This window comes from Crinia signifera, chromosome 2, assembly GCF_055691185.1.
Source record: "Crinia signifera chromosome 2, ASM5569118v1, whole genome shotgun sequence".
In the NCBI taxonomy this organism is placed as follows: Eukaryota; Metazoa; Chordata; class Amphibia; order Anura; family Myobatrachidae; genus Crinia; species Crinia signifera.
This window is the reverse complement of record NC_139218.1, coordinates 346,029,514-346,053,099: the sequence shown is the minus strand read 5'-3', so window position 1 is coordinate 346,053,099 and position 23,586 is coordinate 346,029,514. Positions and strand designations below refer to the sequence as shown.

General features: G+C 42.9%; 1 protein-coding gene across 3 annotated transcripts in view; it reads right to left on the bottom strand.

Moving 5' to 3' along the window:
• ASIC1 (acid sensing ion channel subunit 1) overlaps window positions 1-23,155 on the bottom strand; it is a 242,858-nt gene extending 219,703 nt beyond the window's left edge. The window contains exons 1-2 of one of the 3 annotated variants that reach the window (XM_083169646.1): window positions 22,419-23,155; window positions 14,609-14,974 (exon numbers count right to left, since the gene is read on the bottom strand). In XM_083169646.1, coding sequence (XP_083025772.1) covers window positions 14,609-14,967 — 359 coding nt within the window. In that variant the 5' untranslated portion in view covers window positions 14,968-14,974; window positions 22,419-23,155. Of the gene's footprint in view, window positions 1-14,608; window positions 14,975-21,485; window positions 21,605-22,418 lie in introns of those variants that run through there. The other 2 variants (XM_083169648.1, XM_083169649.1) reach the window with 2 other exon arrangements.
• Between the last annotated feature and the right edge of the window lie 431 nt (window positions 23,156-23,586).

The following is a 23,586-nucleotide window of genomic DNA, read 5'->3' as shown; positions in this document are numbered from 1 at the left end:
TCATACTCCACTGCGCATGCACAGATCACCTTAAAAATGGCCGCTGTGCCATTTTTTGCACCGATTTCTGCACCGCTCCTGCCGTGGGTATGTATGATCAAAATTATAGAGACGCCACTGCCGCCATCCCTCCCTTCTGAGCCCTGTGCAGTGTGTAATGGGACCACTTGGACACCCCTAGTTGCAGCCCAACTAATGGAATACAACGTGTGTACACACCAGAATGATCATGATCGTGGGCAGATTGTGAGACGACCATATGATGGTCACAAGATCTGCTCACGATCTGCATCCGATCTGATTCCAATCCGATTCCGAGTGGTACCCAGTTGAAGGGGTTGTTTTTAAATCGTGACTGCAGCAGGTAGGATCTGCAAAATGATCAAACGACCAGCAGGAACGCACATCAGATCGGAATCGGATATAAAACATGCCTAATTTACATACAATCAGTCTAGGTTGTATCGATATTGGGGGAATTGAGGCCAAATGCTTCTGGTGTGTACCCAGCAGCAGTAGCGCACGCAGGGGGGTTTCTGACTACCCAGAAACCCCCCCCCCAGGAGTCTATGGACCCTAGGCTGAAAGCTGAGGGCCCCCTCTTTCCATGGGTATAAGAATTGTAAAAATCGGCCCTTGGGAACTGGAGATATCTGACTTCAAAGCAGTGGTCCCCATCCAAGCCTATTAATTGCTTTTCCCAGTCAGATATTTCAGGTTCTGTCTGACTTAGAGTTTTTCTGAGATATCAGCCTTCCAGCAGCTGGTTACTGCTCTAGCTCCACACACCTGGTATGTAGTTTTATATGCTCATTGGCAGATTGCTCTGCCTCCTGAACTCTGATCCCCTAGTCCCCAATACCATTTGGTAGGTATTTGGGATTCTCTAGTTTTTAATTCCATTAAAATCTAAGAAATCTATTTCTGGCAACTGGAGATATCTGCAGTCAAGCAAGCTGTCATCCCACCAGAAAATTATGAATAAGCCCACTCCACTATACACCCCTCCTCTGCATATTAAACATCCTCTACCACCCTGGAAGTTATGTATCAGGACCCCTTCATTCAGCCCAATGCCCCCTTCTCCCACCCCATCTCCCACTATCTGTGCAGTAAAGGGGTAATTAGTGGAAATTACTGATCCAGGCCCTACATGCTGAGCGGTTGACATAATACCCCCTACCACCCGCGGGTCATCAAAGCTTCCCCCACCCCTACCGCTGGAGGATCGGTAGGGGCCCCAATACATTGCTATGCCCAGGGGTCTACACTGCTGTTGATGCCCCTGTATGTATATATATATATATATATATATATATATATATATATATATATTATTATTTATAAACATTTGGTCTATCTATAATACTTTAACTGACCCGGCATATACTGGGTCACCTAAGTGTCCATCTCCGTGCTTTGCTCCGCCCCTCTGGAAACCCCCTTCTGAAAATCCTGCGTTTGCCACTGAGCAGAAGGCCCTAACAATAGCTTTGCAATACTGTATTTATACGTGTCTGTATTTGCCACCGTTTCATATTATACTGTAATATATTTGGTTCAATTGTGTTATTTAGTACATTTTTCAATTGTCCCCGCTCTTGTAAGAGATGCTTCAAGCACATTTTTAAATGACTATATGGATGCATGTGCTATCAGGATCTCACGTGGCAAGGCAGTGGCATAAGTTCATCCCAGCTGCCTGGAGGCAAGATAAGTATTGTTGCCCCATCCCCACAAACGCGCACACACACACACACACACACACATGCCACCTTATATAAATATATGTATGCATGTGTACATGTATGTTATGTATATTATGTTTGTAATAAAGAGAGTGTGACGTCTATCCAGCTAGGTGGGGGAGTCAGCCACAAAAGCATTATCCATGGCTTTCAATTAAATGATTTAAACATATACCCCTTTCACACTGGCAACCTGGCATTTTTGAGTGCCGGGTCATTTTGCCGGGTGCAGCCTGACCCCAATTCACACCACAAGCAAATTACCGGGTTAAAGCTTTTCAACTCGGGATATTTCTGAAAAACCCGGGTTTTTTCTGTGGTTTGAAAGGGTCAACATAGGTCTTAAATCCGGGCTCACCAACCCTGGTCAAGAGCATGGTCAGAGTGCAGGGATTTAAGACCCGTGTTGATACTTTCACACCAAAGAAAAACCCGGGCTTTTCAGATAAGCTTTAACCTGATAATTTGCTTCTGGTGTGAAAGGGGTATTACAGCATACCTCCCAACTTCTGACCTGAAGAAATAGGGACACTCGCGCGGCGAAGCCGGGACAATGCCTGCCGCGGGTGGGACAGCGGGACAGGACCCGAAAATCGGGACTGTCCCGCTGTAATCGTGACAGTTGGGAGGTATGTTACAGGGGAGGAGAGGTGCCCCCGTGGGAGCAGGAGCCTGGTGGGAGATAAATCCATTGCCTTCCAGAGTTACGCCTCTGTGGCAAGAGGTTCCACAGGTTAAATACCCTTAAAGAAAAAAAACACGTCTATTGCTGCTGGTGAAAGCATCTTTCTTGTATTTACATTCTACCAGCACTTTCGGGGTGATTCAGGTTGGCTCGTAAAGCACATTTGTTTTGCTAATGGACAAAACCATGTGCACTGCAGGTGGGGCAGATGTAACTTGTGCAGAGAGAGTTAGATTTGGGTGAGTTATTTTATTTCTGTGCAGGGTAAATTCTGGCTGCTTTATTTTTACACTGCAATATAGATATATCAGCTTGAAGTACACACCCCACCCAAATCTAACTCTCTCTGTACATATTACATCTGCCCCACCTGCAGTGCACATGTTTTTTTCCATTAGCAAACCATATGTGCTTTGCGAGCCAACCTGAAACCTTTGTTTCCATGGCAAACAGACAGAAAATTGGAATAATTTAAAATAGGTATTTTAAGGTGATTTGACTTCTCCAATATTATACTTTTTGGACATTACCCAATATTAGGAAACATTGTGCATAACATATGCTGGAGTTAATTGTTCTTGAGTAAGCCATTACCTGTCCACTCTATAACATTAAAGCAGAAGCTCATCCCAACATCATAAAGTTCTCTTTCTGGGATCTGAGTTACTACAGCATCACAAGCACAAGTCCTGTTACATCTGCCCCACTTGCAGTGCACATGGTTTTGTCCAGCTAAGAAGCAATTTGCCTCTAAGAGTAAACTAGAATAAGGCCCTATGTGTAACATTATAACTGCCATTAACAATTGCATATATCTCTCGCTCCCTCCTTGCGCACTTTACGTAAATACGCAAACGCGAATGTCGGCTATGATACTCTAAAGTGTGTGCAGATGCAATTCTACTTCAACATCACTTTCTACGTACAATAAATGGTGCTTCAGCCAATCACCTCTTAACTGTTGTGTTTAAAAAATGTTAAATATCAAACCTACTTGCCTATTCCTCCGGAATGGCCAGGAGGCTCCCAAAAATCAGGTGACACTCCCGGACATCACTAATAGTGGGCAAGTCTCGCGCATCATGCACTTAACTCAGAACCTGAGGATTAATGTGCAATAGCCCTGGGTTCACATCAGAAGGAAATGGGATTAAAATTAAATTGCTCTGGTCGTCTGCCCTAGGGCTGCATAATTCTAGGCGCCTTGAGCAGGGGCGGGCTGGTATCTCTGTAGTTCCTTGGGAGGCAGGTATAGAATGCTATGCTGCCTGGCTGCTCAGATTGTTTAAACGGGTAAGAGATGACAATTGGTAAGGCACCAGCTTGGTATGTATCTGTGGAGTCAGACCGCCATTCTCAAAGGGTCTCAGCTTTTGTACACTGGTTCAACCCCCCCCCCCCCCGGGTTGAACCAGTGTACAAAATCCCACATACTGTACCACAACCAAATATTGTGATATGTGATGCGCCCATTAGTCAGTACTGTATGTACAGTACTACAGAAAAAGGGAAAAATAGACTATGTACAGTATAATTTATTTCAAATATAGCTTTTAATAAAGTTCATTATAAAAGTGTGTTTTAAATAATCATATATAGTATCCAGAGGATACAAAGTAAACACAAATTACTGTATATACAGTAAATTAAATTTGGGTATAAGTAATTCTCCTCTTAGCACCACTTTAAGTATAGTGTATGAAAAGCTTTTCTGTACTTCATTGTTCCTGTACTGCAGGGGTTCCCAAACTTTTTTAAATCACGGAACCCTAGAGTAGCGGTGGCCAACCCGCGGCTCGCGAGCCGCATGCGGCTCTTTTTCCTCTGATCTGCGGCTCCGGAATGCACAGCACTGCCAGGCCGCGGCCACATAAGCATTGTGCCGTTGCCGTCGCGCTAGGAGGATGCCGGCACTGTCAGCAGCGTCTCCACAGTCACTGCAGAGTGTCCTCGGCTCCCGCCCCACTTCCGTCTTCCGCACCTCCACCTCCCGCACTGCCTGCCATCAATGGCTGGCGTCACTAGGGCGGTGCGGATGGATATCACCCTTCTAGAGCCACACCACACCCCTGCCGACAGCGTTCTTCGCATACCCCTACTACCCCTACCCCTATATTAATAAAAATATTATTATTAATTATCATAATCATAAATGTATATGGAAAAAGACATGATGGCAATACTCAATACCATTGGGTACTGTAAGACAGTGGCAGGGAAAGTCATAGACGGCAGGTACTTTTCCCCTAGAATCCTGTCTTATGGCATATAGACTGCAGGCTATTTCAATCTGTGTGGTAAGCTCCGGCTTACAAAGGGTGTTCTGTCCTGGGCTGGTAATCAGGAGAACACCTGATTCTTTAAAAAGGAGTCAGCCCTCTCCTTAGGGCTCTCTCTCTCTCCCTGGGTGTTGGAGGCAGTAAGCTGCTGCTAGAGAGAGACAAGGCTGTAAGTACTGCATTACTTGATCTATATCTGCTGTATGGGTCCAGTGTCACATAGTGTGGCCCTGGTATAGAGAGGGACGTTTATTCTGTTTAGTTAGAGCTCAGACGAGCAGGTTTTTGTTTTCTGTTTTGCCTGAAGTGTAAAGGCTGTTGTTAGTTTCTTGCTCTGAGTGCTGCAATAAAACTCAGGCAAGCCCTGTTTTGGACCCAAGCCGTGATGTCACTGTCTAAGTCTGTGCCAAATCCTCACCTGTGCCTACCCGTTTGATGCTAAAACCCCACATATGGTGGAGAATGCGAGCAGGCATCTCACTTAAAGAGACATACATCGAACTATAGGACTTTTGCTACAGCAAGCTGGAAGTTGTTGCTAAAGGCAACCAGCCACAAGTGAGTGTCTGGAGTGCACTGATACTTGCATGTCCTGGCTAAAGGCTGCTGTAACACTGCAACAGGAGACTGTTAAAATGGAGGACCTTTTAAAACACTTGGTGCAGGCAAACGCATGTCAGCAAAAGGTGCATGAGGAGGCCATGCGTGCCCAGGCTGAAACCAATGTTTTGCTGCTTGAATCCAACAGACTAGCCTTAAAGGAACAGCAGCAAATTAATCTGCAATTACAAGAGCAAATACAGAATGTGGCTAAGAGTGTGGCGCAGACTGTGCAAACACCCCAACCCTTGCTTCCAACCACACGGGCTGCAGTACAGAAATCTCTGCAAAAGATGACTCTCACGGATGATGTAGAGGCCTTTCTTGCGGTGTTTGAACGTGTAGCAGAGCGTGAACAGTTACCCGTGGATCAATGGGCAGGTGTGGTAGCACCTTTTCTAACTGGAGAACCACAAAAGGCGTATTTTGATCTGAGTGAGCAGGATGCTAACGACTACGCGAAACTCAAGGGAGAGATCCTTGCTCGCTTAGGCGTAAACATGAGTGTGCGTGCCCGGAAGGTGCATAACTGGACTTTTTCTGAACAGTTACCTGCGCGGTCCCAAATGTATGACCTGGTCCACCTGGTAAAGAAATGGCTACAGCCAGAGGAGTCTACACCAGCGCAGATCGTGGAGAGAGTCGTGCTGGACAAGTATCGTTGTTCCTTACCTCCAAAGGTTCAGCGCTGGGTCGGTCAGGGTGACCCTAATGATGCCGAGGGGCTTGTCAACTTGGTTGAGAGGTACAGAGCTACTGAAAATCTACTCCAAGAAGTGCCTCCTGGACATTCCACCCTCAAGAACAGCAAAGCGGCCGGATCATCTGGTAAGACTGTTCCGTTTACTAGAGGGGTGAATAATGTTGTAAAGGGAGGTGGCCTAGATGGGGAACAAACAGTGGAGAGGCGTTCCCAAGGGACAGTAGGGTCCAAACCTGGGTCGCAAAAAGACTGGGGCCGCATACAGTGTTGGCGTTGTCATGGACCTGGGCATATTGCTGCCAATTGCCCCCTTACTTCTGAGCCAATGGAGTGTGATACAGCCTGGCGAAGCTCTTTATATGCACGTTCTGTTTTCTCTGCTGAGACTGTGTCAGAAACTGGACAGCAAATATGTCATGTAAAGGTGGATGGTTATCCCGGGACGGCTCTACTGGACTCTGGGAGTTTAGTTACACTCATCCATGCCAGCTTGGTAGACCCTGGGACACTCACAGGACGTTACATAGGGGTCTTGTGCATACATGGGGACACCAAGGAGTATCCCACAGCTTTAGTCCAGCTAAAGAGTACTTGTGGAACTGTGTCCCATGAAGTGGGCGTGGTAAAGACCCTGATGCATAGTGTGATCCTGGGAAGAGACTTCCCATTGTTCTGGGACTTGTGGAAACAGAATGTACACTGCACTAGAAATGCTGTTAATAATGAGAATGTGTGCCCTGTGATTAGTCCTGAGCCTTTTGATCAGGATACTGAGGTTCAAACGGTAGGGGTGACCACTATTGAATCTGACCGTTTTCCCCTAGCTGTTCTTGCAGGTGAAGCTGAGGAGCAGGAAGAAGCATGTGACATGCCTGAGCTAGAGATGTCACGTGATAATTTTGGGACTGCTCAACTTAGAGATCCCACCTTATTAAGAGCTAGGGAAAATCCTAAAGTCATAAATGGTGAGCCCCAATACCCCAATGCTGACAAAGAGTTCCCAAAGATGGCCATTAACCAGGATCTACTGTATCGGGTAGATAAAAAAGTGGGAAGTGTAAATTATAAAGTGTATCAACCAGGTAAACGGAAGCCAGAACAGTTGTACCATGTAAACTTAATTAAACCCTGGAAAGACATAGAGACTCTGACAGCTGTAAGTGCCCCCTCTAGTGATAGCCCAGAGGTGCGGGTGTCAGAGACCCTGTCCAAATCCCAGAAGCAGGAAACTAAAGAGTTAGTACAAAGGAATTATGATGTGTTCTCAGAACTTCCAGGGCGCACCACAGCCATAAAACATGACATTGTCACCGAACCTGGAGTTCGGGTACGCTTAAAACCCTATAGAGTACCAGAAGCGCGTAGACAGGCCATATCTGGGGAGGTCCAAAAACGTTACCTGGGGTATGTTATCGGGAGAGGTATAATAAAGCCACAAATAAATAAAGTGGAGGCTATCCAAGACTGGCCTCGTCCTTCGACAAAAAAACAAGTCAGGGCTTTTTTGGGAATTCTGGGGTATTACCGTAGGTTCATTCCCCAGTTTGCAACCATAGCAGCGCCCCTAACCGATCTTACCAAAGGAGGTAGGGCAGTTATGGTCAGCTGGAACCCAGAGGCTGAAAGGGCATTCCAAGAATTAAAAGTGGCCCTTTGTAATCAACCAGTCCTGATCACTCCAGATTTTAAAAAAAATTTTTGTCGTACAGACTGATGCTTCTGATGTGGGACTAGGTGCTGTCCTCTCCCAAGAAGTTGGTGGAGAGGAACACCCGGTAACATATTTGAGCAGGAAGCTCACACCTACGGAGAGAAACTACAGTATAGTCGAGCGGGAGTGCTTAGCAATCAAGTGGGCCCTTGAATCCCTAAAGTACTATCTCTTAGGACGCTCCGTTAGATTAATCACTGACCACTCCCCACTTACATGGATGTACCAAGCCAAAGAGAGAAATGCAAGGGTCATGAGATGGTTTCTCAATTTGCAAAATTTCAAATTTACAGTGGAACACAGAGCAGGAAGGCTTCAGGGTAATGCCGATGCCCTATCCCGAACATACTGCCAGTTGGCAGACAGTGTCCGACCCCACAGGTTCGAACAGAGGGGGAGGGTATGTAAGACAGTGGCAGGGAAAGTCATAGACGGCAGGTACTTTTCCCCTAGAATCCTGTCTTATGGCATATAGACTGCAGGCTATTTCAATCTGTGTGGTAAGCTCCGGCTTACAAAGGGTGTTCTGTCCTGGGCTGGTAATCAGGAGAACACCTGATTCTTTAAAAAGGAGTCAGCCCTCTCCTTAGGGCTCTCTCTCTCTCCCTGGGTGTTGGAGGCAGTAAGCTGCTGCTAGAGAGAGACAAGGCTGTAAGTACTGCATTACTTGATCTATATCTGCTGTATGGGTCCAGTGTCACATAGTGTGGCCCTGGTATAGAGAGGGACGTTTATTCTGTTTAGTTAGAGCTCAGACGAGCAGGTTTTTGTTTTCTGTTTTGCCTGAAGTGTAAAGGCTGTTGTTAGTTTCTTGCTCTGAGTGCTGCAATAAAACTCAGGCAAGCCCTGTTTTGGACCCAAGCCGTGATGTCACTGTCTAAGTCTGTGCCAAATCCTCACCTGTGCCTACCCGTTTGATGCTAAAACCCCACAGTACCTTAAGACAAAAATCACTGGTGATGCCAAAATAAAGCACTGTTATGGGCCATACACATGGGGCAACTTCAGCCCCTTGCTAAGCGATGTGGGTTAGCACAGATTGCTCAAATTATATCGCTGACACACATGCGACACACAAGCAATGTGTGCTGAGCGATCTGTGCGGACCAGTGTTCTCTCCATGAGAAAACTGGTGATCTATCTAGATTTATACTGCATGTAGTATAAATCTGCTCAGGTGATGGCAACGTGCTGGACTGCACATCGCCATTGCTCGAGGGTATACATACGGAGCGGTCCATGCTTAATTTCTAAGCGATCATTTAGAAATAGCCCTGGAATCGCTCCGCGTGTATTTCCCATTGGTATTGCTGTTTATGATGCATTTTTACGTTTAGCTTTGTTGAAGCTCATATTTATATTTCTGAATGCTGCAAACATATTTTAACATGACAAAATACCTACGTTCTTTACTGTTCAGCCAACACCACATACACCTGGTAAATCTATGTTTTTTCCTGATACTGTACTGCATATTAGGCACATCTTTTTAATCACACTCTGTTCCTTTGAGCATGTGTATTGTTCCATCGTGGAACATTTGTCTTTCTCTCTTAGGCTGAATTTCTCTCTTTATCTCCAGGTGTTGTTCTTTGTATTATAATACTGTCCCCCAGGAGACGTATTGATTTTGTGCCTTGGCTGCACTGAGCCCATTACAGCAGTTATTATTATGAGCTACTCATTTGTTACATTGTAGGTATGCTGTTTGTTTCACCATTAATTGCATTGCTTTCAATTCATTTGCTCTTGCAAACATACGTAATGGTCAGTGTATCATGCAGATGCCGATAAGGTCCAGGATTGGCTAAACAACATTTAGTGGAAACCTTCCGAAACTATTGTGTAATACAAAGTCGGAGCCTTTATTTGCATCAGACGCTGGTATAAACATCTGTAAAATAAAGGGTTAGCTATTAAACTGGGGCGTTTGTTTAGTACATTACGAAATATGTCAACTAGGCAAACAGTGTATGGGCCAGATGTACTAAGCTTGAAAAACGATAAAATAGAGAGTGATAAATCTCCAGCCAATCAGCTCCTACCTGTCGTTTTTCAAACAGTCTGTAACATGACAGGTAGGAGCTGATTGGCTGGAGGTTTATCACTTTCCAAATTATCACTTTTCAAGCTTAGTACATCAGGCACTGAGTGACACTGATGTTTAACAATTTCATTTTGGTACAAGATCAAACAGTGGGAGAATCAGAAATATTCTAGTGGTTCAACAAATGGGCAAATAAATCAGAATGAAAATTCATTTAATCCCTAAATGTAGAACATCCCTCTGTGCATACAAGCAGCATGGGGTTTATTCGGAGCTGATCGCTATTGTGCGATTTTGCATATCAATCGATTACCCAATGACTGCAAATGCGCACGGAATGTAGCGAAACCGAACATCTGCAAAAACTAGATCGAATCCAATCGCAATCCAGTCGCTACTTGACTGACAGGAAGTCGTTGTTGTTGGGCCTCACCCAGACGGTTTCTGGGTATATCAGACAAAACACAGGGGTTTTCATGGAGGGTGCATGATGTCAGCTCCACCCTCTATCAGCCTGTTTCTATCGCACACTTGTGAAAGGGTCAGCATTACGCACAGACTGCACACAGTGGATAAACCATTCGTGTGAACTGCATATGGATTTGCAGCTGGTCACTATTTTCGTAAGTCATTCGCAAACTTGCACTGCGGCGTGTTTTCCCCCTGTCTGGGTGGTGACTATCTGATCGCAGTGCTCTGCAGGATCCCGCAGCAGCGATCAGGTCTGAATTACCTCCCAAATCATTTATATTGCTTTGAAATATTTAAGTACTGTATCCAGGGGCAAATTTAGGGGTGAGGGCACCCCTAGGCACAACAATAATGGCCCCCGCCTATTTGTATTATTTTGAATGATTACTTATAAGCCCTCATTGGATGATAGTCAATTTAATGGAATAATACAAACAAACTGTGACATTTATTTTCTTATGTATACCTATTTACTGAGTAGAACAGTTTACAAGGGTGGTATCTGCATGTCCTAGCCATTTACGCTCTATTACAGATAGAATATGGTACAATACAGTGGATATTTTGCAGTTATTGGTACAATTTAGGCTGACAGTACTATCACAGGCATCCAAGTACCACCCCAAACATGTGCCGCCCCAAACATGTGCTGCCCCAAACTTGTGCTGCCCCTAGGAACGTGCCGCAAGTGCCTAATGGGAAGTTCGGCACTGACTGGATCACAAATGGTTCATCTTTTTAAGACTCATTGGGTGAGATTTAATAGGATGAGAGATTGAAAAAGTGGGAGATTTGGTAAGAAATCTCCAGGTTTTTTTAAAGCGGCAATCATGTACACTGCAAAACCATTTTGATTTTGCAGTGTAAATGATTGCCGCTTTAAAAAAACTGGAGATTTCTTACCAAATCTCTCACTTTCTGAATCTCTCATCCTGATAAATCTCACCCATTTTCTTCCATTCTCCACTCCTACAAAATAAAAAAAATAAAAATTTGCGTTATAATAAATATGAACCCAAGTAAACCTAATTCCTCTATTGATATATAAAAAAAATAATATTATCAGGCTACCAATTTAACAGTGCCCCCAGTGGTCACACTATCATGACACATGTTACCATGCATGCATGTTAACATGAAGCAGCGCTGTACATTGAAAAAAAACATCTGCGGGAATTGCTCAACAAAAAGGATCATGTAAAATCACCACTATTAAATAATAATGATGATATAACAACAACAATAACAACAACAAAGTTTAAAAATAAACTAAAATCAGTAAGGAACCAAGCAGCATCTCCTCTTCCTCTAAATAATTCCTATATAATATTGACATGTTAAACTAGTTTGTATTCAACAGGTAGGTAGATAAAACATAGTGTTGTTTGGATCCCGCACTAAGTTTTACCCACTAGGGAGGGGGGGTTCAAGTGAGATCCTTGTCCTCCGTAGTGGGATTCGGCTTGGGTCGCCTGGTACCAACTAAAATGTATGTCTATATCCCCAATTGGAGAAGACACTATACAGTTGGTGGTGCTCCCTTGAGTCCGAACAAGCAGTTAGACAAATGGGGAAGTAAAGAGGACTCTTTTCTTGGGGCACTCTTCTGATATGGTGATTAGATAGATAATACTTAACTTTTATTTATTTATATTTTTAAAATAGAGGGCTTACTTTTGGACGAAGTAGCCTGTGTCACAAAATCTCACACCAGTCTTGCAGTGAGCTGTTTACCTTATGAGCTATGCCCTGGGGATTTTGGTTTGGATTCGATTGGTCCAATGATGAGACTAATACGTGTAATGATGTGTGCCTAGTGTGCCAAATGGCTTGTTCTAACTAGGGCTCATTAGAGGCAAATTTATAGGATTTCTTGGGGTTAATTCCCTGTTTTGGTAGAGACTGCTGTATCTGTTAACCCTTTGTCGGTCAGTGTGCGGGAATGCGCCTAGGTTTACACATGGATTTTGTTACTCTAGATACATTCAGTGTGTGTTTACCTTTAATTGACCAATCGTTGCTCTCGGCCTCAAGGTTGGCCTGGGGTGAGTGGTTGCACTTTTGTAAAAGTCCCGCAATAACCTTATTCCTAATTGGGTAAGTAAGTAACACAGCATTACATTTATCACATTTTGCTCGTTCTCTAATGATAGCTCAGAAATAATTTTTTCACATTTGATTGATAACAATAACACATTTGTTGTATGTATCAAATTCAGAGGGACAGGAGTATGATGCGCAGCTGATTGTAGAAGAGTACAGACCGGGAGATTTGCGCAGACAATCAGCTGCGCATCATACTCCTGTCCCTCTGAATTTGATACATACAATAAATGTGTTATTGTTATCAATCAAATGTGAAAAAATTATTTCTGAGCTATCATTAGAGAACGAGCAAAATGTGATAAATGTAATGCTGTGTTACTTACTTACCCAATTAGGAATAAGGTTATTGCGGGACTTTTACAAAAGTGCAACCACTCACCCCAGGCTAACGTTGAGGCCGAGAGCAACGATTGGTCAATTAAAGGTAAACACACACTGAGGAGGTTATTCTGATCAGAGCGGCCAAACATGCGTACGTTCGCTATTAACGTACGCTATCCGTACGCGGCCGTTGGGGTTAAGTCCACCCCCAACTCAGCCGCATACGTACGGCCAGAAACAACGTCGAAGGGGAGTGGCGTACAATTGTGCGTACGCCAACGTACACGGACGGGCCAGCCCTTACACTCCGACAACTAGCGTACAATTGAGCGTACACCACCGTTTACGGACGTCTCTCGTCCGTCTTCCCACCGACTTCTTGCGGCTATCTGAGCGTACGCCAGCTTGCACGGACGGGTCCCTATTGTTTTCAATAGAAAAGTCAGCTTATGTCACCGCTCGTGAGAGTGAGCGTACGTCCGTGTACGCTGACATACCCTTCACATATATGGACCTGCAAATCTTGCCTTTCAACTATAATTATGAAAATTAATTAATTAATTGATTGAATTAATTAATGTGCAAAATAGTGGGCATGGGCTTAAAACATTGCTGAAACATCCTTTGTAGGTGTTAGATCTGGTTTATGTTATTGTATCATAAATACAAAACCTATGTTTGTATTAGAGTGAACACGTTGACACATGTCGACTTGTGTAGATTGAGTGTGCTACTGTGTAAAGTCTATGAAAGCACGTAGTGAATGTGTCTAACTGTTTAACAAATACCTACCTTAGCATATATAAGCAGGTCTTACAAAGATTCTTAACTTAAATTAAACAAACCTTTAAATGTAGAGAAGTATAGAAAGATAAGCTTCCAATGTGTTTGAGTGCTGTGTGTGGCTTGCAGGTAGTGAAATCATGGTTTGGACTTAATAGACTGCATTATTGGTTATTACATTCAGGTGTATGTGTTTGGTAGTAATCAGCGTAAATTAGCAAATCCAGGCGCACGCTGGCATGCGGTATCTGTAGGGGTGGTCTGAGATGGCGGTTGGCGGCCGCCTGTTTTGTGTCCGAAATGAACGGTGCTTTAGTCGATCGTGCGGTAGTAGCACCGCTCATTTTTGGTGCACACCCCCGTGTACGCCCATATTTACGCCCATTTTCCCTCATTATTTCGGCCGCTCCCCTCATCACGCCCCTATGCCGCCCCCAATGCCCGTACACTCGCGTATAGGTTTTTTCGCACGTTGAGACCCGTCCGTAAGCGTTGTGGAGTGTTCGCGCCTGCGCATTAGCGAATGTACGCATGCGCAGATCATAAAAAACCCCGGGACGTACGCGTACGGCCCGGCCGCACCAACCAGAATAAGGCCCTGAATGTATCTAGAGTAACAAAATCCATGTGTAAACCTAGGCGCATTCCCGCACACTGACCGACAAAGGGTTAACAGATACAGCAGTCTCCACCAAAACAGGGAATTAACCCCAAGAAATCCTATAAATTTGCCTCTAACGAGCCCTAGTTAGAACAAGCCATTTGGCACACTAGGCACACATCATTACCCGCATTAGTCTCATCATTGGACCAATCGAATCCAAACCAAAATCCCCAGGGCATAGCTCATAAGGTAAACAGCTCACTGCAAGACTGGTGTGAGATTTTGTGACACAGGCTACTTCGTCCAAAAGTAAGCCCTCTATTTTAAAAATATAAATAAATAAAAGTTAAGTATTATCTATCTAATCACCATATCAGAAGAGTGCCCCAAAAAAAGAGTCCTCTTTTCTTCCCCATTTGTCTAGGTAGATAAAACAGTCAAATATTATATATGATATAAGAAAGGAGATGTTGAGCATTTTCACTGGCATATGAGATAATGACTCCTGACTGCAAGGTAAGATGACAATGACTTGGAGGTTGACTCTCACCGGTTGTTGAGTAGGCTCAGTAGCTCCCCCGCATGGTAAAGGTCATTCTTTGACACTCGGCTAAAGCGGAACTCATTGAGGTTGCAGAAGGTCACAGCTGGAAAGGTCATTCTAGCTGTTGCTATCTCATCCAGTTTAGTGACATGTGGGTAGCCAAAATAATAGATGATCCTCTCGGTGCAGACTAATAGCAGAAATGACAAGGAACCCAGGAAACACAATACCCAGATCATCCGCCGACATGAGAAGCGCTCGTAGGAGAAGATGTGAGCAATGCCATGCAGTGTGGAGCCACTTGCAAAGGCCTGAAGTGTTATTGGCTGGGGCCTGCCCAGCTCCTCTGCTTCCTTCGCATCCATGCGGGCACTGGAAAGAAAGGAAGTGTTGGTTACTGCAATACACAATAACAGATGTTCTTTACTTTTCATGTTTGGCCTATAAGAATTTTGACCCTGATTATCTGTTTCACAACAACTTCAGAGCCAAAACCAAACACACCAACATTTTCAGATCTCCTAAGTCACTTTTGTTCCTGAACAGATCCATCTAGACCAGCGGTTCCCAACCTGGGGTACTTGTACCCCTGGAGATACACTGCAGAGCAGTTGAAAATAATATTGGCAATCATGGAAGGTCAAGACAAAGTCTCCCGATGGCAGAAGAAGACCCCATTGCCGTGGAGTTGAACCATGTTGCGTCACTTCCGGTTCTGTTTGTAGCATCATCAGCATCTCCTCATTTTTTGGTCTAACCAGCAATCTACTGGGATCTACCCGCAGTGCCCTCAGACTTTAGCGATCATCTGACCCGTGCTGACATGGGTGGAGGAAGCAGCAGCATTAACCTTACAGACGTTAGCATGAACCCTGGGGACAGTACACAGCCAGCGGCCTAGCACAGAATTACCCTAATTCTCCGCTAATCCTTATTATAAGGACACGCATGAGGACACACACACCGCTCACTTTCACTCCACTCGTAAGTACTGTGTATATTTAAAATTCAGAGGAGGGGGTACTCCTAAATGAATAGCCTAATCAAGGGGTTCCAGAGAGAAAAAAGGTTGGGGACCACTGATCTAAACCAGGGGCCCTCAAATTATTTTGCTCTGAGACCCCATCAGACAATAAAAAGAATTACAGGACCCCAGCAAGTTACTGCAGAAGGTCATCACATCACATCACATGTGTAGTCAGCAGACAGCACATACATGGCAGCATTGTGGAGGCACAAAATGAAGTGAGGAGTCTAAAATAACAAACAATTTAAACAGATTTTTCAGATTCCTTGAATCACTGACTGAGATTTAAAAAAAAGATCAGCCTGATGGTCAGCAACATGGAGTCGCAACCCCATGCTGAGAAGGTCAGGACCCAATTTGGTCAAACTGACCATTATTATTTATTTATTATCAGTTTCTTTGGTACTTATGTATTATCTGGGCTGCCGATTTTTTGATTGTATGCCTTAACTTAAGGCATAAAATCAGATGCGATGCGATATCGCATCGCATCGCATACAACCATATCGCATGCGATGCGATGCGATGACCCGATTTTTCCATAGGATTCAATGTTAAAATGGACTGAGTCCATTTTAACATGGAATTCAATGGGAAAAAGGGGTCCTTTTCATACCCCTACTATCCAAGTGGGCATGGAGTTGGATATAAACCTTTGGCGAGCGTAGCGAGCCACCGAGCCCGAAGCGTGGCGAGCGAAGCGAGCCCCGCGAGGGGACGGTATTCTGTGTCCCCTCGCGGGGCTCGCTACGCTCGCCACGATTCGGGCTCGGTGGCTCGCTACGCTCGCCAAAGGTTTATATCCAACTCCATGACCACTTGAATAGTAGGGGTATGAAAAGGACCCCTTTTCCCATTGAATTCCATGTTAAAATGGACTCAGTCCATTTTAACATTGAATCCTATGGAAAAATCGGGTCCATCGCATCGCATCGCATGCGATATGGTCGGATGCGATGCGATGGACCCGATTTCAAAATCGGCAGCCCAGTTAGTACATAAGTACCGTTTCTTTCTTTCTACAGTGCAGCAGGGTCCGTTGCACTTTGCAATTAGAATAGGGATAAATTAAACTGGGTAGTTACAGACAGTGAAATGGTAGGAAGGCACTGCTCGCAAGCTTACAATCTGTACTGCAGTCCACATCGTACTAGAAACTATCATGAAATTGTAAATGTTTCTTAATACTTGTTGGGTCCCCCATATCCAAAATGCTTGGGTCCAGAAGTATTTTGGATATTGGATTTTCCCTATTTTTGAATAATTGCATGCCGTAATTAGATGCCTTGGGGATGAGACTCAAGTCTAAACAGAATGCACTTATATTTCGTATACACCTTATACCAGTGGTTCCCAAACTGTGTGCCTAGGCTCCCTGGGGTGCCTCGGTTTGGTTGTCCAGGACCGGTTCAAACTATTTATGGTCAATGTAATAGGCAAAAACAGTGCTTGTGGCTTCCAGTTTTTAAATATGTGAATAAACAGAAGGGAATTCTGTCCCTCGCCACATAACTGGACCTAAGGATGACATATACAGACAACTTATTTAATTTAATATTGTTTTCTGAAATTCTCGGTAGCAAACTTTGCACCTAGGGGTGCCTTGACAAATATTCTGATAATCTAGTGTGCCGTGATGCAAAAAAGTTTGGGAACCACTGCCTTATACACAAAGCTTGGAGATAGATCTAAACAAATGAATACAATATTATTATCAATATTGTGCATGAAACAAAAGTTGTTTACATACACAAAATGTATTTATGTTTCATATATATACCTTACACACCTTGAACAGGGCCAAATACGGTGTGAGATTCAGAAAGTGAAGGATTGTGGGAGAGTTTTAGCATTTTTTTTAAAGCTGCAATCATTTACACTGAAAAACCAGATTGCCCTTTAAAAAAAAGGGAAAACTCTCTCAAAATCTCTCACTTTTGGATTCTCACATCCTAATGCATTTGGCCCACAGCCTGGAGATCGTTTTATACAATATTTTTGTATATTTTTGTGCATTAAATAAACTTTGTGTACATTGAACCATGAGATAACAAGGTGTGACTATCGCACTAAAAAATTCTGTATTTCATAATTTTCCCTATTTCAGAATTTTGGATATGGAAGAGTCAGCCTGTAGTTTTACAGTGCATAGCTATGCATGCAATAAGAACATGGTCATTATTCCATCCAGTCTGTTGGACTGTACTGAAGAATAGGAACATCACCAGCACAGATCTTTAAAAGGACTATTAACAGTTACTGCATCCATATAATGCACACATATTCTACAGTGCTTTAGAAGGAAATATTTGGTAAATCACATCAGTCCCTGCTCCAGTGGACTCAATCTCCCCAATCACATGTACAAACATATTGGGTGAAATTTAATAGGATGAGAGATTCAGAAAGTGAGAGATTTGGTAAGAAATCTCTAGTTTTTTTTTAAAAGCGGCAATCATTTATTCTGCAACATCAAACTGATTTTGAAGTGTAAATAATTGCCGCTTTAAACACTAGGGTTTATTTTTTGGCTCAATTTTGGATTGTGAGAGGAAACTGGAGCCAACATGGAGAGTACTTACAAAGGCCTCACAGATAGTACCTTGGTGCTATAATTGTGTATCCGATTGACGGATCGGTTGTATCTAGATCCACAATGACTTGGTTGACCACTAATGGTTGACGACGACTAGTTAGAGGCCTAAAAATGAGCGGCATACACTAGATCGCCATTGACACAACATTGACACAAGCAAGAGCTAGACATAAACATGGTCGATGCGATGATGACAAGGTCAACAGAAGTTTTACGTGATTTTTTTTTAAACTGACATTCATACTTTACCACCCAAGTGGGCATAGAGAAAGAATAAAATGTGTGCCAGACGCAGCGAGGCACAGTGCCCAGTGGCGTAACAATAGCCCCGCAGCCCCGCGGTAGTTGGGATGCACTGTGTAAGTGCGTGCGCCGGGGCAAGGAGCGCCGGGGCAAGGAGCATGGAACACTTATACAGTATTGACCTATGTTGGCATAGACACAAAAAGTGAAAAACTCGTGTCAACCATTTTACTGTCTACCATGTTCCTGTCCACCTTTAGCTTGTGTCGATTTTCTGTCACTGTTGATCTAGACGCTGCTGTCTATTTTTAGGCGTCTTAACTACTCGTATTCGACCATTAGTGGTCGACCAAGTCATTTTCGATCTTGACATCACCGACCTTCGATACCATAACTGTTATTTGTATCCAAATTCTAACCGGTACTTTAACTGGACTGATCCAACTACTCCCTGTAGTTAGGTTGAATGGCAGCTTAGGCACTCAACTTTTTATTTCTATTCTTCCTGCTACATCATTGAAAACATTTCCCTTTCCAGTTTAAAGGGACCATGATAATGATAAGAGAATAGAGCACACACAATAAATATAGAATAAAATATTTGGCAAACAAATTCTTAATCATACAAAAGTGACAACTCTTTAGTACTGAACAGTATACAAGATAAATCACTCACAACAGATGTGCACACGAGAGATGACAATTGTATCCACTCTACCGTAAACACCAGTTTATTAATGTAAAAGGGTTTTGTTCTGTTTGGAACAATCTATGACTTTTGCCATGTCTAAACAGCTCTGGAAAATGTCTGGTTCATAGTACATAATAGCAATAATGACAATGCATATTAAGAGTACAAGATAATTAGATTTTTTTGTATGTAAAACAAGAAAAAACACTGTACATTGACGTACATAAGGGTAAACTGTACAGTTCATCTATTTCATGAAGGTCAGCGCACTTTTATTATTAAAAAGAAAACATTCTAGGGTTGCTCAGTGATTGGTGTCATATTTCTGTGAAAATCTGTATCTCATTTGTGGGTATTTCCATAGTTACACGGTCTGTATGCAGACACTGCTTTGCATCTTGTCATACTGTGGATATTTGGTTGGAAAGTAAAATGTGCATATCATCCCACAATACAGCTTGCTGACACATTTAAGTCAGCAATCTAAATCATATGAACTTTTCTCTTTTTATACAGCTTAAATGCTGATCCTTTACTGTCTGGACCTCAAGGAACTATTGGGTTTTATTTAATGTCACTATTTTTGTTTGTGTTCTCCATAAAACTATATAAAATGTGCTTAGACTGATCAGCCCATTGTAAGTAGATGGCACATTCTGATCACCAAGGTGCTGTGAAAATCTGACCACCAAGAGGTTGGAAAAATCCAATCACATAACCGACTGCTACTATACAAGGGACAACATATGCCTACCACCTACAGCTCAAGAGGATGCTTTGATATGAAGAATAAAGTAATGGATGCACTTTTTGTAAAAACAAGAGTTTTATTGTGTTTATCCCATGTTTCATATGTCATTTCCCAGTGTTTATCCCATGTGTCATGTGTAATTTCCATTCTGCCAAATTCCACAGTGTCTAATAATTATCACCATTATGTTATTGCATATTCAATATTATGCCAATCTGGGACAACAGGTGCATTCGCAAAACAATAGCTAACAAAGCATCAAAGGCATATCAGCTTTAGTTGTGATTAGCTCTTTGTCACACACATACTGTAAATGAGGCCCAATGAATGTGTCCTTATTATATATACAATGTTTCAGATTCTGATTATGGACAGTTTCCCAAATTCAGTAACTGCATATAGTACAATAGGGTAATGTCTTATTAAAACTTTTTTCCCCAGGAATATGTTGACTGTCTTAATTCAACAATGAACGTTCAACTTTTTTTTTTCTTGTTTTCATAAAATGTTCTATCTGGCTAGTGACATAGCCTACACCAGGCAGATGAAATCCTTCCGAAATCATACAGTAGCCACAGATCTGCTGTACACGAACCACACATTACACATACACAGCTGCAAACACTCAACTATCAACTTTTTTTAAATTAATTTTTGAATTATTAATGTAAACATCAAGACAAAACAGAGATAAAACCATGATTTATGCTAAATAAGGCATTCCTAATTAATAATCCTCATCATGGGACAGGTATTCACAGAAATATGGCATTGGGTAGCCCCACCTTAAAGCACACACATATATGACAATGTGATTTGGTCCATACAGTATAGTGATTATTTGTGCATTATCTGGTTGTAGGTGAAGGCCACTCATTATTATATCCGAGTATGAAAATGTCTAATTTCTCTAAATCAACTTGTAGGGATTTTAAGAGGTTTCTTTTTTAAATTCATCTCTTTTATTAGTGGGCTAAATGACAAGCACTCTATCTTTTGTACATACCAGGAGCAGCTTACCCTGGCATGCAGACTGCCCACACAATATTACATGTAAAGACTCCCACATAAGACAGAAAAGACTGTAGCACAATGAATAGCACAGGAATAAACCACAGGTGAATGAGGGACTAGAACTGGCTCAAACAAAACTATAATATTCAGTGAGAGCTACTGTGAAAGGGTTTTTCTCTTTTAAAAATGTATAATTAGCTAGAAAAAAATCTATATTGTTTCCTTATAAATGGGCTAAATAGCAATAAAAACCCCCTACATTTTAAATAGATTTAATCACCTTTTTTTCATTCCAGATTTCTCCCCAAAAAAAAAAAAAAAAGTAATTTATTTGAAATGTGGTATAATGTTAATAATAGTCAATATGTCAAAATGTACTGGCACAGTGAAGAATTTAATGACCCTTACATATATTCAGAGCATGCAGTAGTTGTTCAATGCCCAGTGCCACAACACCATGCCCACCTATACATACACCACACAAGTGTCTGTCTATACATTTGTACAAACCAGGCAGAAAACATTACAAATAATAAAAACGACAAACAACAGACTACAAACCGATAATAGCTGTGATAATTTCTGTAGTCCCAGTGAAATGAGTTTAATACAGCAAGTACAGTGTAGGCAAGAAGCTTTGATTAATAACTATACCCTTGGCCACCAACAGTGATTGGACCAGGCACAGACAGTCAGCTTGTGCATTAACGCTGGAGCTGAATGGCAGGGAAATAAACAGCAATGGTGGGATGGGTCATTTATTTCTATAGGTAATTGCCAAACACTTTAATTGCTATTCTTTGTACACAGCCGAGCATATCCACAATCATATATCTAGATGCAAACTCCAGTATTCCAAATATATGTGTATAGGAGCATCCCTGACTCCCTCAAACACTCCGGAGAAAACAGTCCCATATGCAATGAGCACACAACACACTAAATTCAGCACATCTGTGCAGAGTATGTGATGCACGCTGCCACATTACAGTCAGTAATCTGCACACTTATACAGAACATCATATATACAGCCCAGACCAATGTAAGTAGTAGGCTACATCCACAAATGCAAGCTCATCGCTATTCATACATGGTATGTAGTTATTGGAAGTACTGTGACTATGAAAACTGTTATCTTACCTATTGCACCACCCAATCCTATATATATATATATATATATATATATATATATATATATATATATATATATATATATATATATATATATGGCCAACTGTACCTCTACAAATACGGACAAGTGCCATTTACAGACTGCAGTGTGACCACAGAGGTTCTGTGCCATTCACATATGCAGATGATCGCACTGCATGGGATGCATTATCAGACACGTACATATACACACACGTCGTTCACTGCAAGGACTGGCATTATATTATATTATATTATATTATGAGTGTGACACGTACAGAGACTGGGCAATGAATGCCGCACATCCATGCACAGTGTTATTGCTGGGAGCACAGCAGCACTCACCTGCAGGCAGGGCCAGTCTGATCACACTCTGCACTGGGGAGACAGTTCGCATATAGCAGCAGCAGCAGCACTCTCTCCCCCCCTGTACCGCAGAGACAGCACAGGACCCCCACACCTTACCGCAGTCACACAAGGGTCCAGGGCACAGAGGCTGCGAGACTGTCACTCAGCAGCAGTAGTATCACAGGGTATGCATCAGTGTGTGTGTATCAGAGTGTGGTGTATATGCATCAGAGAGTGTGTGTGTATATATGTGTCAGTGTATATATCAGAGTGCATACATGTATCAGTGTATATATCAGAGTGCATACATGTATCAGATCCTGTATGAGATTGCATGCATGTACTGTATGAGTGAGCCTGTATCTGCACGTATCATGTATCTGAGTGTGCAGGAGGAATCGTGCAGCCCCTCTGTCTGCCACTATCACTGTGTGTGTCCCCTCTGTGTGCTAGCGTCTATCTCCTCGGTATAAGGATGTGTGTGCATGTCTGTGACCAGCTCCCTTCCCCCAAAACCAGCTGCTCCCCCATAGCACAGAGATGCCGCTGCTGCTTCAGGAATCAGCCAGGACCAATACAGGAGATATTAACCCTCTCCAGCAAGGGGAGACTCGCATAGCAGCCTGATGATCAATCAGCATCAGCACCGCCTTCCATAGGCTTCCAGGGAGCCCCGCACAGCACCAGCTCCATCACCCATGTCCCTGCTCCAGCCCTGCCCGGGGACCACTTGCATAGTGGGATAGAATGATGTGTATGGTTACATAGCTCGTTACTGATGAGCAGGTGGAATCGCAGCGTTGTATGATACACTGCTGCTATTGCACTGGAATCATGACTAGCTTACTAAAGGTTATATCGATTTGTTTTTTTTTAGAATTTATATGATCCTTCGCATTGAATATATACCTCATAGACCCGGATAACAGGAACACTGCCTCAAATATGCAGAATAGAAGATACAACACTGAGCAGTAGATCAGAATAAAAAAATAAAAAGAATATATAAAAGTTCTATGGGCAGTTGGTATGGTAACTGGGATGCACAGCACAATGGTCCTTATTCTGGTTCACTCGCAAAGGCAAATACCTTCTCAAATGGACGAAACCATGTGCACTGCAGGTGGGGCAGATGTAATATGTGTAGAGAGAATTAGATTTGGGT